Here is an 18,049-nt window from a genome sequence, read left to right as displayed (position 1 = left end):
TGTGTGTGTGTGCGCATTTTTAGTAGAGATAGGGTTTCACCATGTTGGCCAGGCTAGTCTCAAACTCCTGACCTCGTGATTCACCCGCCTTGGCCTCCCAAAGTGCTGGGATTACAGGTGTGAGCCACCCTGCCCAGCCAATAAATGTTAGGTGTCCAATAAATGGACAGCTGGTAACCGATAAATATTAGCTGTCCATAGACCCTGGCACAGTTGCAATGATACATAGGACATCACCTGAGGAACATACAAATGTTACAGTCCCTTGAAGGGGATCAGGATATGCCACACCAAAATATGCTACTTTGGCATAAGAATTGTTTCTAGTTGAAGGCAATTGAGAGTTAACAGATGTAGGGAGAGGTTTCTGCCCTTCTCTTATCTGCCTAAAAGCAGGGCATAAGTTTCCCTTTATGGAGGTATCTCCACTCCACTGTACCAGGGAGAGAAGAGTAACTTTATGGCTGAAGACAATGAAGCAGCACTGAGATGAGTCTGCATAAACAAATTTACTAAAACATCCCTTATCTTCCATTGGTTTCCCTATGTATTTCCTAGTCACTTTCCTGCAAGGTATTATCCCTTGAAGCCCAAACTCCTTTTTCTTTGTTAAAACAGTATGTAAGTCCCCAAGCCTAACCACTACTTTTAGTTTCATTTCTTTTCTGTAAACTGTTGTGCACAAAAATATTAATAAAAATTGGGGGCCGGGCATAGTGGCTCACGCCTGAAATCCCAGCACTTTGGGAGGCTGAGGTGGCTTGAGGTCAGGAGTTTGAGACCAGCCTGGACAACATAGGGGAACCCCGACTCTACTAAAAATACAAAAATTAGCAGAGTGTGGTAGTGCATGCCTATAGTCCCAGCTACTTGGGAGGCTGAGGTGGGAGAATCGCTTGAACCTGGGAGGTGGAGGTTGCAGTGAGCCAAGATGGTGCCACTGCACTCCAGCCTGGGTGACAGAGTGAGACTCTGTCTCAAAAAAGAAAAAAATAAATAAAAATTGGGTGTCTTTTTTCTGTTAATTGGTCTTCTGTTCATTTAATTTGCAGATTCCCAAATACTACATGTAAAAGGGTAGAGAAAAAATTTTTCCTTCTTCAGACTCTCCATTGAGAAATTTGGATTGAGGATGGACAATGGAAGGTGGAGGTTGGTAGAGTGTAGATGTACAATTATTATGTGTCAATAAAGATAAATAAGTACAAATTAAAAAACAAAAAATGCAGAGTCATGATTTTGACACCTTGACTTCTTTTTCATTGATCTAAGTGAAACAGACAAGCTGTCCTTAGTCTGTCTGGGTTTGCCAGTGTGGACAAGCCATTTAGCATAAAGAGCAAAGGGCTCGAAATAAAACCACTACTAAGCTGAGAGAGTTGGCCAGTTAGGTCAAATAACCAGAGACAGCCCCTTATGGCATTATGAATTAGGGACTGTCTAGAGTATAATAAGGACCAAGAAATTTGAGAAAAAAATAGAAAAACAATATATCTTATGAAACCTGGAGAGTGAAAAACTTCTAAATGAGCCCAGTCCATTAAAAATCAATAGCTATAATTCCTATTCAAAAAATTACTTCCTAATCACACTCAGATCCAAAAAGTGTTTCTTACCTTTTGATAATGCCAGGGAGTGGTAATGTCCACAGGAAACTTGTATTATTTTTATACCAGTCAGAGTCGTTATTTTCCTATAATAAAAACAATACAAAATTCATTAATCCTTATTTAGAGTAAGTTGTCCAGTGGACTACAGATATTTAAAAGTATCTCAGGTAATACATCTGGTCCAGAAAAACAATGTAATTTTCTTGTATTTCTGTAGTGCCTTTATTCCAAAGCCCTCAAACTGTTTTTACATGACATCAACATGTACAAAGGTATAGGACAGAATCCAAAACAGTACATAATGCAAAAGCAATTGCTACTGGACTCCAATACAGTACCTAACGTACTAATTTTATTCTACATTTATTAGCCTAAAAGAAAAATAAATTCATTCTACATATATAGTAAAGAGCTTTAGAATTTATAGAACACCAACATCTTCATCATCATCTAATTTAAGCCCTAATTTAATAAAGAAATTATTCGGTTAAATCATACAAAATTGCCACTATTTTTGTGGCTCAAAACCAGATAACTATTGGTAATTTCCTTTTTTGTTTTATTCCCCCCAGATAGAGTTTTGCTTTGTTGCCCAGGCTGGAGTGCAGTGGCGTGATTTCAGCTCACTGCAACCTTCACCTCCCAGGTTCAAGTGATTCTTCTGCCTCAGCCTCCCAAGTAGCTGGGATTACAGGCATGCAGCACAACGTCTGGCTAATTTTTTTTTTTTTTTGTATTTTTAGTATACAACATGGTTTCACCATGTTAGTCAGGCTCATCTTGGTCTCAAACTCCTTATCTCAGGTGATCTGCCCACCTTGGCCTCCCAAAGTGCTGGGATTACAGGCGTGGGCTGCTGCACCTGGCCACTATTGGCAATTTCATAAGGTGAATCTAATGGAACTCAAAGAGGTCAAATAGGTATGATGTTGTAGAACCAGACTCAAATTATGATCTTTTCATTCCAAATTCAATGCTCATTCCTCCAAGTCACATTGATCTCTTCTAGAATTTAATGACCGGAAGATGTAACAAGAAGTCACTTCCTAAAATTAAAAAGCATATGTTTGAAAATTCCTTAAGTATGTAATTCATAAATGCAAAATTCAGAGCCAACTACTTGTCATATCTGTCCTGAGAAGTTGTTTGTGAGGAAATGTGATATTTCCCTCTATTTTACTAAGTAAGATATTAGGGTCTAGTGATTTATGACAAGCCAAAAGGTTACGGTGGGAAAAAAACTTTTCCTCTTCCACCTTTGGTCCAATATTTGGGCCTGCGAATTAACTGACAATAGATTAACAAGAGAAAAGACAAAGGTTATTTACAAGTGTGCTTACTATTGCAGAATATCCCAAAGTAAAGTTTTATATATGTCAACTTAATAAAAGGTGGGGTTTTGGGACTTCAGTGGGAAAGTATAGAAGGTTCTATTGGGCTTTTTGATGGTAATGGTAATGGGTGGTCTGTCTTCATGACAACTGAATACCCAGGAAACTCTCACTCAAGGAAGTTACTGGCAACTGTATTTTCAGGAGGCTCTGTTTTAGTGTGATAAAGGAAGTTCAGATAAGATTTATGTCTGCATCTTTTGCAGCTCAAATGTTTCTACTTTACACCCACTTTAGTCTTTATACCCACTCTGGAGGTCTAAACGGGCCCTTACAGTTATATTCCAAGAGATAAGATTCAGATCAAAGGGTCACATCTCATTTGACTCTGTTCTAATTAAATAATAATTGGTGGTGTAGTTTTTTCCCTGCCTTCTTCCCTCACTACTCTGCAGGCCTTCAGGTTAGGAACTGTGTTTGTCATAGCCTTTTTTTTTTTTTTTAGAGACAGAGTCTCGCTCTATTGCCCAGGCTGGAGTGCAGTGGTGCAATCTTGGCTCACTGCAACCTCTGCCTCCCAGGTTCAAGCAATTCTCCTGCCTCAGCCTCCCTAGTAGATGGGATTACAGGCATGTGCCACCATGACCATGCCTGGCTAATTTTTTGTATTTTCAGTAGAGACGGGGTTTTGCCATGTTAGCCTGGCTGGTCTTGAACTCCTGACCTCGTGATCCGCTGGCCTCAGCCTCCCAAAGTGCTGGGATTATAGGCATGAGCCATCGCACCCAGCATTTTTTTTTTTTTTTTTTTTGAGGCTGTCTCCCCCTGTTGCCCAGGCTGGAGTGTAGTGGCACTGTCTTAGCTCACTGCAACCTTCACTTCTCAGGCTCAAGCTATTTTCCTGTTTCAGGCTCCTGAGTAGCTGGGATTACAGGTGCCTGCCACCATGCCAGGGTAATTTTCTTGTATTTTATGTAGAGACAGAGTTTTGCCATGTTGGCTAGGCTGGTCTCAAACTCCTGACCTCAAGTGATCTGCCCACCTTAGCCTTCCAAAGTGTTGGGATTACAGATGTAAGCCACTGCAGCTGGCCTGTCATAGTCATCTTTGTATCCTGGCATCTTGCACAGTGCCTGGCACATGGTTCTAAATATATTGAATAAATGAAGGAGAGGATTGAAATACTTACTTAGGTGTGAAATTTATTTCCTTGGATTCTCCAATCCCCAGCTGCCCTTCAGAACCAGCTCCCCATGCGAAGACCCTTCCTTTGTGGCACACAGCCAGGGAGTGCTCCTTCCCGCAGCTCACAAGATCAAACTTTAGGGTTTTCAATGCCTGAATTGGTTCTTTGGGAAACAAAACAAAATACCCACCCAACCACCACCACCAGATTATTAGTTTAACAAGTTTAAGACAGCACTTTTCTTCAAAAAGAAGGATCATCCAGATTTCTTGTCTCCTGCAATGGTATTTTAAATTGAGACCTAAAGTTCATGCTAAATGTCTGAAGGAAGTAGATTCAATGTATGTTACCCTGTCTTTTTTTTTTTTTTTTGGATGCCATTATCCTTAGCAAACTAATGCAGGAACAGTTACCCTGTCTTTATGGGATACAGCTCTGTTAAAATAATCAACTGGGAGACTATTAAGTTGAGATGGCTCCAGCACCTTGGGTTCCTACATAAACAAACCAAAACCCAACTCAGATGATTGGTCATAGCCCAGGAAAATGAAACTTAAGGTTAACCAATCAGAAACCACCAACTAACTTTAGAGACTAAACCACCAACTAACTAGAGACTTTACAAACCAGAAACTGCTGACTACTTCTAACAAGGGACTTTCCACTTTAACCAATCAAATATTTTCTTTGTCTTGCTTCCTGGAACACCATATCAAAGGTTTCCCCTTGCATCTCCTTGCACCTCCCTCAGTGGAGCCCAACTGCTTGAGGTCTGGTGCTGCTCAATTCATGGACTGCTGAATGTTCAAATTAACTCTTAAAAACATTTAATGTACCCAAGTCTATCTTTTAATGGCTGTTACTTAAAGGAGTAGATATCATGGAGGGGGTAACCTCTAGGGACTATGATGCATAACCAAACATTTCTCTATGATGGTGTTAGCAAACCCTAGCAAAATAAAGGGACCCAGAAAAAAGTTGGGATCTCCTCCATTCTGCTACTCTGTCTTCCCACCCTAAACACTGAAAGCAGTGAATCCCTTGCTCAGAAGGAAATTGGAAGGGAGCCTACCTCATGAGTGTGAGAGGCAGGTGCTGGATCCTCTTACAATGAAAAGTGAAAAAATATGCCCCTATGGAGGCCCTAAGTACGCCCACAAATGTAAACCGCATCACATTTCCCTACAAGCCAATCTAAACTGTTTTCCCAAGGGGCCTGTCTCTGAATTATTAGAGTTGGGAACATCATACCAGTAAAGTTTTTGTAACGTTTTTTTGTTTTTCCTTTTATCTTCGTGATAATTTTTTTCAACTATTTACTGTCAATCTATGTAAAGCTAAAATTTCCCAAAGATTCATGCACTCAGAAAGACAGAAATTGGTACCATTTTTCTGGAGAACAATTTGGCATTAAGTATCATGTTGCCCTTCATTTCCAAATGAAGTTGATCAGACCTGAAAACATGCTACTATACCATAAGAATTTGAGCTGAAGGCAACTGAGAATCAACAGATGCAGGAAGAGTTCTCTGCTCTCTTCTTATCTACCTAAAAGTAGGGCATAAATATCCTTTTGTGAGAAGCTCCCATCTCCTGCACCAAGAAGAGAAGGGTCACCTAAGATGAAGACTTGGCACTGGGATGAGTCTGCATAAACAACTCTAATAAAATAACCCTTATTTTCCCTTAGATTTTCCCTTATATTTTCTAGTCACTTTCCCCGAGTTCATTGTCCTTTAAAGTCCAAACCCCCTTTCCTTTGTTAAATATGATACACAAGCCCCTAAGTCAAAGCACTTGAGTTTCACTACTATTTTGCAAATTCCCATGCATGTAAATCACCCTATATGTAAAAGATTAATAAAATTGCATGCTTTTTCTCCTGTTGATCTGTCTTTTGTCAGTTAAGTTTGCAGGCCCCAGGTGCTGAATCTAAGAGGGTAGAGGAAAAATTTTCCTTCTCCACACACCTTTTGAAACTATTCTCAGCAAGTCATCAGGTATGTGGTCAAATTATTCCCTTACAAGAACATCAATCAGAATTATTTATAAAAGCCCCTAGTGGGAAATAATCTACTTTCCACAAAAAGAGAATAATTATGGTACTCTCAGAGTTTGGAATGTTATGCAGCAATTTAAAATGTATTTTCAAAACATATACAATAAAAGGGTAGTATGTTCATATGATTATGTTTGATGAAAACACAATGTATAGAGTTGCAATAAATACTGCATATACAAATCTATAATAGCATGATTTTTATAAAACATTAAATACATTGAAAAAAGTAGACAAGGAGAAAATGCATCAAAATGTTAGGAGTTATCTTTGGATGTTGGAGCTACAGGTGATTTCTTTCTCGTAGTTCTACAATAATCTATAACGATTATTGTATTATCATATATTTTTTAAGAAAAAAAATGCCCCAGGGTATTTCTAAGGGAGTTACAGGTGTCCAACCCGCAAACCACGTTTGTACTGTCAGGCTGCCTTCTCCAGGTAGAACCGCGCAGGCGAGGATTTGTCTGCAAGGCAAGCCGGAGGGACCACATTTCTGTCCAGAACAGCGCGGGGTTAGTTTTGACTCTCAGTTTCGCTTTGAACTTGAATTGGAAACCGAAACGAACCCCAGGGGCGGCGGGAAAACGAAACTGAAGAAGTTGCGATTCGGAAGTACAGGGCACAATTCTCCCGGTTCCTTTGGCTCCTTGGGTCCCGAGCGATCCGAGGCTCCCAGCACCCCTGCCTGCCTGGCCCGTGGCGCCCAGCATCTGAGCCGCACCCCACACCTGGGCCCCCGCGCCCCTCACCCGGGTCCCCGCGCCCCGCGCCCCGCACCCGGTTCCCTGCGCCCGGTACCCGAGCCCCCGCATCCATGCACTGAGGTCCCCACACCCCGCGCCTGAGGTCTGCGCTCACCTGGCAGGTCCCCGCACGGCGCGCCCCTGCGGCCCAGCTGGCCCCGGCTGTTCTCTCCGCACGAGTGGACAGAGGAGTTGGTCAGCAGCAGCAGAGCGTGGCGCTCCCCGCTGGCCGCCTGCAGTAGCTCAGCCCCGGGGCTGCCCTCGGTCCTCTGGCGCTGCAGCCCGCAGGAGCCGGCGCCCCAAAAGAAGTACATCCCGCTTCTGCGCCCTGTCGTCTGCTTCGGATTCCGTCCTTCTCTCTGCGACAGGCTCTCGAACGCTGGTGACTGGGTACGCAATGATTTCCTGGACTTCAGGAGGCTCATCCTGCCTTCAACCCGCCCCAGGAGGGCAGCCCTAACCCCACGTCAACTGTCGCCGCCTAAGCTTCCAGTTTTGAAGAGCAGAGAGGGCGTCCCAGGGGAATGCATCTAGGTTTACTTTACATCCTAAGCCATTCATGAGTCATGAATGCCACTTTGGGCAAGTTACCTAATGATTCTGTGCTTCAGCTATCACATTTACGAAATATGGACAGCAATTCAGCAAATCTAATATGTTGGGATAATTTAACAGATACGTGAAGTGTTAGAATAATACCTAGCGTGGTGAATAAAGCATCTGAGTGCCCACCTCCTTCCAGATCTTTTTTGGCACTGAAAATAAAAGGTTTTTTTGTTGGTTGGTTTGAGATGGATTCTCGCTCTGTCGCCCAGGCTGGAGTGCAGTGGCGCGATCTCGGCTCACTGCAACCTCCGCCTCCCGGGTTCAAGCAATTCTCCTGCTTCAGCCTCCCAAGCAGGTGGGATTATAGGCGTGCGCCACGACGCCCGGCTAATTTTTGTATTTTTAGTAGAGACGGGGTTTCACCATCTTGACCAGGCTGGTCTCTAATTCCACCTCCTCAGCTTTCCAAAGTGCAGGGATTACAGGCATGAGCCTCCGCACCCGGCCCGAAAATACAATTAGTGAAAGACAAGGTCTTGGTGGTGCGTTTTCGTTCACCTGCGGGAAAGAGAACATAAACAGATTAACACATAGTGTAATATCCAGGGACAACGAAAAATACAATAGGAACTAGAGGGTAGAGGCAGAAGGCACTGGTATTTGAGATGATATTAGGGAAGAGCTTCCTGATAAAGTGATATTTATGCAGAGAGCTGAGGGGACATGGGAAATAAGGGAATGAGTCGTGATCATACGTAAGGGCAGAGGATAAAAAGAAGCAGTTGGAAGGTTTTGAATAGAGAAGAGCCATGGTGTGACTTTAGTTTTTAAAGATTTATCTGGCTGCTGTGTAAAAAATAATAGGACAAAAATGGAAGCAGAAAGCCAGTTAGCAGAGACAACTTAAGAGTCCAGGTCAAGTGACATCCTGGAAGGAAAGAGAGGAGAAGTTATTAGATTCAATATATGTTTTGAAAGTAAGAATTCACAGATTTGACGATGGATTAGAAATTGGGGAGAAAGAAGAAAAGAGATTAGGAATTACTCCAGGGTTGGCCTTAGGGGTTACTCCAGGGTAAACTCTACTGGGCTGGGAAACCCTGAGGAGGTGCAGGTTTAGAGCTGTGTGGGTCTGGAGTACAGATTAGTAATGATAACTGTGAGATGCTTGTTAATCAAGAAGGCAATAGGATAAACTGTTTTGGAGTTGTAGAGAGAAGCTGGGGTGGAGTCAGAAAATTGGGAGCCATCATGAGATGATGCTTAAAGCCAGATGGCTGAATGAGAACATCCAGGGGGTGAGTGTGGCAACAGTGTGGCAGAGGCTAGAGGACTGATCATAGGAGGAAAACCAGGAGCGGGAGTTACAGACAGAGCAAGTAAAGAATAAGGGAAGGATCAACTCTGTCAATTGCTTGTGGAGCAAGTTAAGGGTTGAGCACTGATTTTTATTAATTAATTAATTAATTTATTTATTTTTAGATGGGGTTTCCACTCTTCTCACCCAGGTTGGAGTGCAGTGAGGTGATCTCAACTCATTGCAACCTCCACCTCCCAAGTTCAAGCGATTCTCCTGCCTCAACCTCCCGAGTAGCTAGGACTACAGGCATGCGCCACTATGCCCAGCTAACTTCTGTATTTTTTGAAGAGACAGGGTTTCACCATGTTTCCCAGCTGGTCTCGAACTCCTGACCTCAGGTGATCTGACTACCTCAGCCTCCCAAAGTGCTGGTATTACAGGCATGAGCCACCATGCCCAGCTGAGCACTGGTTTTTAGATTTGGGAATTTTGACAATGTTAGCCATCATCTGTTGGGTCTGTCCCGCAGACCCTGGCAGATGGATAAAATGAGTACTCAGACACAAGTATGCCGTGTAAGAGTAGCTAGGTGACTGCCTGGCTCTAGTGACCAGAGCGCAGCCCTGAGAACCTGGAGCTGCTTGCTTTTATTCAGTGCAGGCACAATGTTGAAAACCTGGAGCAAACACGACCTGTAGGTAATTAAAATTTATTGTTTCCCTTTCAGGAATGTCATGCTCGAGCACAAAGGTCAGTTCCTGTAAACAAGTAAACAAACCTGTTTAAGATAAATTCCCCTACACTCCCTTGAACCTTGTACCTTGCCCTCTGCCCCAGAATTATAGAACAGCTGCCTTCAGAAGCTGACCTTTCAGGTTTGTGTCTTTTCCCTATAGTTTTCCCACCACTCTGACCTATCCCCCACAATCATCAGCATTATTGATTAAAAAAAAACTATTATAGAACCTATTTATGTAATTTCAATTCACCACTCTTTATGACCATATTTCAAGTTCTTTAAAGAGAAGAACAAATGTTATTTATTTTTCTACTCCAAGAGTACCTGGAACTTGGTAGATGCTAATAAGGGTATATTGGACAAATGGATTGATGAGTAGTGAGTCAGTGATTAGTATTCATATTTCTGGTTTTGTTTTACTATATCAAATATAACCTTTTTCTGAATAGTAATTTCTTAAATGTTTGTTTTCTCAAGCACAAACTGTAAGAGTTTGGTATTATCACCATAAGACACTGAACCCTCATATTAAGTTATTTCTTTAAAAAAACCTTTTTTTTCTAGACAGAGTCTTGCTTTGCCACCCAGGCTAGAATGCAGTGGCACAATCTTGGCTCACTGCAGCCTCTACCTCCCAAGTTTACGAGGTTCTCCTGCCTCAGTCTCCCGATTAGCTGAGATTACAGGCATGCACCACCACACCCAGATAATTTTTGTATTTTTAGTGGACGGGTTTCACCATGTTGGCCAGGCTGGTCTCAAACTCCTGACCTCAAGTAATCCACCCACTTCGGCCTCCCAACGTGCTGTGATTACAGGCATAAGCCACCACGCCTGGCCTAAATTTTTTTTTTATTGATACATAATAGATGTACATGTTTTGGGGGTACATGTGATAATTTGACACATTATCAAATTGCGGTATATGTCTCCTTAAGTAATTTATCTTGAGCCAGCCACAGTGGCTCATACCTGCAATCCTAACACTTTAGGAGGCTGAGGTAGGAGGATTGCTTGAGCTCAGGAGTTGGAGACCAGCCTGGGCAACACAGTGGAACCCCATCTTTACAAAAAATACAAAAAAATAGCTGGGCATAGTGGCACATGCGTATAGCTGAGATGGCGTCATTGCACTCCAACCTGGGTGACAGAGTGAGACTATCTCTTAAAAAAAATATTCTTTTGGTTGCAGGTGACAGAAAATAAGGCCCAAGCTCACTTAAGCAAATGGGAAATTTACTTAAAGGTTAAATTATTATTTTTCAAAAATCTTTGCTGCCCCTGTCCACCCTGTGACATCAATCTCGAGCATGTGATTTGTTCTGCCCAATTATATGCAAGTGGGAAGCAACTTCAGGCAGATAGTTTAGAGCCAGCACTTCTTTTCCTACTCTCCTTTCCCTCTTTTACAACGGGTGATTTTCTAGAGCGAGACTGCTCTATTTTACTGAATACCAGATTAAAAACAACAATCAAGCAGAGCTGCAGGTAGCCCATGGAGCATAAGCAAGAAATAATTTTTGTTGTTGTAAGCATATGAGCATTTAGGAAGTATTTATGATTACAGATAATTGTTTATGATTAAAGTCAAGTAACTGGAAAAGTCCACCAGGATGGCTGATTACAGGCACTGCTGTAAACAAGGACTTAACCAACGTCCTTAATGGCTCAATTTCTCTGTCTCTTCACTCTGCCTCTTGCTATGAGGGCTTCATCTTCAGGCTCCATGCAGTCTATCTTGCAGTTCCAGAAGCTCCTCTGAGATTGCAAGAGGGTTACAGCAACTCTAAACTTTATATATATCCAGCTCTCAGCTTCACAGCCTGTGGACAGAAAAAATCTGCTCAAAACAAAAGTCTTGAGATTTGGCCCGATTTGGGTCATATGTCTACTACTGAGGCAATCACCATGGAAGCCAACGAGGTGGTCAGTCAACCTTGTTGGGATGGAATCTCATCCATGCGCTTTCTGAGTGGAGTAGGCAGATCCCACATGAAAGTTTAGGCATGTTGCTGGAAGAAAGGGGAGACAGATGCTGAGGAGTTAAGCAACAACAACTTTCTTTATCAATCATGGTTATTATTATTCTCATTTTTGTGGGTAAGGAATTAAGGCTTAGAGAGTTTCGCTAACTTGCTTGAAGTTACATGGTGTGTATAAACGGCAAGATTTTTTTTTTTAGATGGAGTCTCACTGTATCACCCAGGCTGGAGTGTAATGGTGTGATCTCGGCTTACTGCAATTTCTGCCTCCCAGGTTCAAGTGATTCTCCTGCCTCAGCCTTCAGAGTAGCTGGGATTACAGGCACGTACCATGACACCCGGCTAATTTTTTTATTTTTTAGTAAAGCTCCATCCGCCTCAGGCTCCCAAAGTGTTGGGATTACAAGTGTGAGCCACTATGCTGGCCTAAATGGCAGGATTATAACACTGATCCATTTGACTAGAAAGCTTGTTTAATCCTTACTAAAAAAAATCTTATAATAGAACACTCTTTATTCCCACCAAGTGATCCACCCACCTCAGCCTCCCAAAGTGTTGGGATTACAAGTGTGAGCCACTGTGCTGGCCCAAATGGCAGGATTATAACACTGATCCATTTGACTAGAAAGTAAAGTTTTACTAGAAGAGTCTTAGAATAGAGCACTCTTAGTTCTCTGATCTCTCCCTTCATGCCCCCTAGTGGCACTTCCTTAAAACCATTCTAGCTAAAAAACTCCAATTCATCTTACATTTTCTTGCTACTGCAAAACTCTCGGGCCAGATGTGGTGGCTCATGCCAGTAATCCCAGCAATTTGGGAAGTCGAGGGGGAGGATAGCTGGAACCCAGGAGTTCAAGACCAGTTTGGGCAACAAGGCAAGACCCTGTCTATACAAAAAAATTGAAAAGTTAGCCTGGCTAACATAGGCGTGGTGGTGCACACCTATGGTCTCAGTTACATGGGAAGCTGAAGCAGGAGGATCACTGGAGCCCAGGAGGTCAAGGCTGCAGTGAGCTGCGTTCATTCCACTGCATCTGTTGCAGAAAATTTTACCGGACAAGAAACCCAAGCGGCACTCAGGGAAATGGAGGAACACACTTTATTACGCCGGCGGGCCCAGAAGGGTTCACACCCAAAAGTCTGGACCCCGGCTAAGAAAAGTACACAGTTTTTATAGGTGAAGGGGCAGGGGAAGTAATTCAGAACTTTAGACAACAGCAGCAGGTTTTAGACGACACAGCAGTTTTCCTTAAGGTTTATAGCTAGTAAGCAATAAGCTGAGGTAGCTGAGGTACAGAAGCAGAAAGAGGCAGTTATTAGCAGAAAAACAGGGGCAGTTTTAAAATAGGGAAGTTGCTGACTATGTGCTAACAAAATCCTGAGCAAAATTGCCACTTCACCCCCCACTTTGATGCTCTCTTATGGATGTTAGGAAGCATCACCTTTACACCTTGGTGCCTGTATTTAGCGGCTTGTACCCACGGAGGGCCAGCAACTGAGTATTTGTTTTTCTAATTACCATGGCTTCAATGAAGCACCGAAGTATGTTAATTAGGCAAGGACCGAAGGCAAGGGCCAAGAAGATGATTAATAGCAAAACAGAAAGTGACATTTTACACCAGACATGGGCAAGGAATGTCCCTTAAGGGACAACAATGATGACAGCACAACAGTAGAACAACAAATGCTGTCAGAATAGTTGTAAGTATTAAGACTTCAGTCCACATTTGCTGATTCAGTGGAGGCTCCTCAAGCTTCAGCTGTGGGTTGACTAGTTAGCTTCCAGTTGTGTGACCAGAGCAGGGCTTGACAAGTTCTCAGGATTCAGTTTGCCGGAGCATGATTTTTGTGGGGTGCCGAGGGTCTGATGTGCAGTCCACCAGTCCAGCGATGTGTTCAGGTGGGCCCTCTTGGCTCTGGAATAGCGTACCCATGAAACGATTCCTGCAACTTTGAGAGCAGTTGGGGTGACAAGGATTACAGTATGGGGCCCTGTCCAGGCAGGCTGGAGGGGTTTCTTCTTCCAATCCTTTACCCAGACCTGGTCCCCAGATTAGAAGGGATGTACTGGATTGGCTAGGGAGATAGGTGCTCTCTCTATTACAAACAGACTGACCTGGGACAGCACCTTTTCTAATGCCTGCAGCTGGGATGTCATACTTGTTTCTTCCAGCTGTCTTGAGGTCTCCCATCACCTTGTTATGGGGCGGGGTGGGGGGGCTCCCGACGATTTCAAAGGGTGAGTAACTGGTGGGTCCCGGTGTAAACCGTGACTGCAACAGGGTTGGGGAAGCATATCTACCCAGGAAGCCTGGGTTTCCTGACAGAGCTTTGCTAGTGTAACCTTTAAGTTTCAATTCATGCACTCCACTTTCCCTGAACTTTGTGTCCTGTAGGCTGTGTGAAGTTTCCACTTAATCTTGAGCATGCTGGTGAGGGCTTGGATGATCTTTGCCACAAATGCTGGCCCACTGTCACTGTATGTGGTGAGTGGAATCCCACACTGGGGAACAATTTCACGAAGTAGGACTCTCACTATTTCTCGGACCCTTTCCGTCTTGGTTGGGAGTGCCTGAGCCCAGCCCGAGTATGTACATACAAGGACCAGTAGGTATTTGTACCCTTTACTGGGCTTGACTTCAGTGAAATCCACCTCTATGTCCTCAAAGGGGTAGCTGCCCACCTGTTGCACCCCTGGGGCAGGTTTCAGCCGCTGTGGGGGGTTGTTTTAGCATAGGTAAGGCACCGATTACTGCAGCACAGAGTGTGGGGAGAGTTGCAATATAGTAATACCTGTTGAGTAAGGTCTCCAAAGCAGATTTACCTAGGTGGGTGAGACCATGGTACTGAGTAGCGACAGTATGAGCCAAGTTCCTAGGCACCACTAGTCTGTTGTCAGGGAGTAGACAACATCCCCGGGTATTCTGCTTTGCCCCCTCCTGCTGTGCCCACAGGTTTTCTTCCTTAGAGTACTCTGGCCGTCCCACATCCTCTCAGAGCCAAGGGGTGACTGTGAACAAGTGGGCGGGGCCTGCACAGGCCCTTTCTTCAGTGCAGCTGCCTTAGCCTCTTGGTCAGCCAGCCGGTTTCCTGTAGAGATAAGATCAGTTTCTCTTTGGTGGCCCTTGCAATGCATGACAGCTACCTCTTTGGGCTTCCAAACTGCCTCTAGCAGTCTGAGAATTTCTTCCTTATTTTTGACTTCTTTTCCTCCTGCTGTCAGCAGCCCTCTTTCTTTGTATATCACCCCATGTGTGTGGACAGTTGCAAAGGCATACCTGGAGTCAGTGTAAATATTGACTGCTTTGCCTTCCGTGCAGCACAGGGCCTGAATGAGGGCATGTAATTCTGCCTGTTGTGCTGACCAGACTCTGGGCAAGGGGGCTGCCTCAACCACTTCAGTGGTGGTGGTGACTGCATACCCTGCATATGTCTCCCCATTCTGGACCTAGCTGCTTTCATTGGTGAACAGGTTTAAGTCTGCCTTAGGGAGGGGACAGTCCTTGAAGTCTGGCTGACTAGCAAAGACCTCATCTACCACCTACTCACAGTCGTGGTCTGGGGATCCCTCTTCTATGGGTAGAAATGTGGCCGGGTTGAGGCCACGCACGGTTTCAATGGTGACCCATGGGTTTTCACAGAGCAGCCCTTGGTAGTCGGTTAAACGGGCATTTGAGAGCCACCAGTGCCCCTGACTTCTCTCTTTCTCTCTTTCAAGGCCCAACGGTCTGGGTGAGGACACTAAGTGCTGTTTTGTTTCTCTCCTGAATGAACAGATTGAATTCTCGGGTGACATCTGGAAGTCCTAGTGCTAGGGTACTTTGGAGCAGTGCCTTGATTTCCCAGAAAGCCATGTCTTTGTTATCACCCCACTCAAGGGGTCTATCTTCTGGCCCAGTTAGGACCCCATAGTGGGGCCTTGCTATGTCCAAGAAGCTGGGAATCCATATGCGGCAGAAGCCTGCTGCCCTGAGAAACTCTCAGAGTTTCCGCTTGGTGCTGGAAGTGGGCATGGAAGAAATCATCCTTTTTCTCTCTGGTCCCTGGGACTGGTGTTCTTTGGTTATGATGAACCCCAGGTTTCTCACCTGTTGTCTGCAGATTTGGGCCATAGCCATCCCTGGGGGGGGGGGGGGGTGGGGTTCGTCTCTGCCCAGACTGGAAGGCATCCAGGAATTCTGGTGGGTTTTTCTCTGACCTCTCGGCAGTGTGAAGTTTCCATTCTTCCTCACATGGAAGTGTGACTGCCAGGACCAGGCCCCTCTTTGTCTCACTCAGTCAGACTGGCTGGTCCCACGGGGTTCAAAGGTGATTTGTACCCCCAGTTTGCTTAACAAGTCTCTTCCCAGAATGGGGACAGGACATTCCAGTAGGTAGAGGAATTCATGGTGTACCTGGTGCCCCCCTAATTGGCATATCTGATCTTGGCAGAACGGCCAGGGCTCTACCCGGTCACCTGTTGCTCCCACAACAGTTGCCTTCCTGTTGCTAAATGAGGCAACCAGAGTGGTGACCACTGAGTACTCCACTCCAGTGTTTACCATAAAAGTCATTGGGTGGCCCTCGACCTTCATCTTGACCATGGGCTCTCAGGGCCAAGTTTCATACAGCCTGGCCCATCCTAGTCTGAGTCCATCCCAGCGGAGTCCACCCTGGCCAAGCCGATCAGGTGGGCCTTGCTAGGTTCTGGCTGGCATTCTGCCCTCCTTTGGGGGGTGCCCCACCTGTGACCATCTGCTTGGGGCACTCGTTCTTCCAGTGTCCCACCTCTCTGGAGCATGCACACTGATCTAGCTATGAGGGATGGTGCTCAGATCTCCCCGCTATGCACGGGGGTGTGTCAGGCAAGGCTGGTGGGCTGGGGGCTGATGGTGCCAGAAGGACATAAGGCAGTGGCAGCTCCTCCTCGGGTCGTCCTGATGAATGGGTTGCTTGGGTCCCTTAGTTACTTGGGCCACGAAGACCTTGCACTGTCCATTCCTACCAGCGCAGAATCGAACACAAGGGGTAGGGTCTGAGCTATTTCCAACCAGGAATCAATATATGGGAACTGGTCCAGGTGGCCACGGTTACCAGTCACAGCCTTCCAAGCAGCCTGTACCTTGGAGACTTCCAGGGTGCCCTCTGGTGGCCAGCCGACGCTAAGCACCAGCCACTGATCTGTAGAGGGTTTTTAGCCTTCCTGGGGTCATTTTAACCCCATAATCTCCAGAAAAGCCCTTCCTAAAGTTTTTGACCATACACTCTAGGACCATGAGCTTAGATTGACTTTTCCCCATAATGTGTGTCCCCTTTTGAATGGTGACGCAAGACAGACAAAGGAGGGGTGTCCCGTGAAGGACCACTCAGATGCCCACCTGGCCGCGCCCCTTGCGGGACCATAGGCGCCTCTTAGCAGTCAGCGGATCGGTATAGTTGTGCTATAGCTGGCCTGGAGCCAGAACCTAAGCAACGCCATTTTATAAGACAAAGCTGTGTCTCCAAAAATGAGTTGTAATAACTGCTCCATTCTCCTTGCAATAACTGCTGACTTTGGTTTTTGCTTGTCAGGATACGCAGCCCAAGCTAATTTCATCTTGACCCCTGTGAACTAAGATCTGTAAATTCCACCGCTACGCAATGTGTAAACTAACGTTTATCTTGACTTCTGTAAATCACTTCGGTAGCAATTAGAGTGACAATAAGCCCCCAAGCCCTCGGAATGTCCAGAGGCCCCCACCCCTGTCCCTGCCCAGGAGGTGATTTACAGAATCCACCAGCCTTCGGAATGTCTGAAGCCCCTTCATCCCCCTCCCTGCTTGTCACCCCCACTCCCAAGGTGGTTTTTCGGGTACAAAAAGTCTTGGCACCCTCCCTTCGGGGCCGCGGGTTAGAGAGACATGAGTCCTCCGTGGTTGCCGACAATAAAGACCCTGCAATTTGGCATACTTTTGTCTTGGTGAATTATTTTAATCTCGCATCCCAATACAGCATAATCACCCTACTCGGATGGAGCCCAGCTTGTGCTCAGCTCGATGCCACCATAATCCATATGAGGTTCGTCACGGAAACGCAGGCTAGGGCCCAGTGGAGCTCCGTAGTTTGCACCATGGAGCTACAGACTGGAGGTTCAAGAGCAGACTACTGAGCTCCCCACACACACACACTCACTCAGAAGTTATCACATTCCCACCCTAACCCGACAAACCCACCTGCTGTCTCCAAATGGAGACCCTGGGAGGTGATCAGGCTCCCCTTCTGTCCATAGGTGGGCCTGGCCAGAGTCAGTCCTGGAACCTTACCTTATCCGGAGTTCCCTTCAGTTCAGTCCATCTCCCCCATGAGTCCGGTGAGCAGCAACGCCAGAGCAGCAGCAGTTCCCCTTCCAGGGAAGGAGGCCCTGTAGAAGCTTCCGGGGGGTGGGGGGGATGGGGGGAGGGGGGCCTGGCTGCGAGCTGTCCATCCTTTCCGCCCCAAACCAGTGGCTCAAGGGAACAGCGCGGTTGAGTTTCCCGGTCAAGGAACCAAATGTTGTGGAAAATTTTACCTGACAAGAAACCCAAGCGGCACT

The 18,049-nt window shown here is 45.4% G+C and overlaps 1 protein-coding gene across 5 annotated transcripts in view; it reads right to left on the bottom strand.

The window, feature by feature from the left end:
* The window catches only part of HERC6 (HECT and RLD domain containing E3 ubiquitin protein ligase family member 6), a 78,775-nt gene extending 60,966 nt beyond the window's left edge, over nucleotides 1–17,809 (bottom strand). For 3 of the 5 annotated variants that reach the window (XR_001104983.2, XM_012437685.3, XM_012437684.2), the window contains exons 1-3: nucleotides 7,048–8,036; nucleotides 4,131–4,290; nucleotides 1,617–1,693 (exon numbers count right to left, since the gene is read on the bottom strand). Coding sequence is in view for 4 of the 5 variants with exons in the window: in XM_012437685.3 (XP_012293108.2) it covers nucleotides 1,617–1,693; nucleotides 4,131–4,290; nucleotides 7,048–7,357 (547 nt within the window). In the remaining variant the exon portion in view is untranslated. Of the gene's footprint in view, nucleotides 1–1,616; nucleotides 1,694–4,130; nucleotides 4,291–7,047; nucleotides 8,037–11,142; nucleotides 11,710–17,780 lie in introns of those variants that run through there. The other 2 variants (XM_064369133.1, XM_012437683.3) reach the window with 2 other exon arrangements.
* Nucleotides 17,810–18,049: the final 240 nt, after the last annotated feature.

The sequence above is a fragment of the Aotus nancymaae genome, unplaced genomic scaffold, assembly GCF_030222135.1.
Source record: "Aotus nancymaae isolate 86718 unplaced genomic scaffold, 86718_ANA_hifiasm-v0.15.2.pri h1tg000006l, whole genome shotgun sequence".
Taxonomy (NCBI): Eukaryota; Metazoa; Chordata; class Mammalia; order Primates; family Aotidae; genus Aotus; species Aotus nancymaae.
Note: the sequence above shows the minus strand (reverse complement) of the source record. Positions and strands in the feature narration are given on the sequence as shown.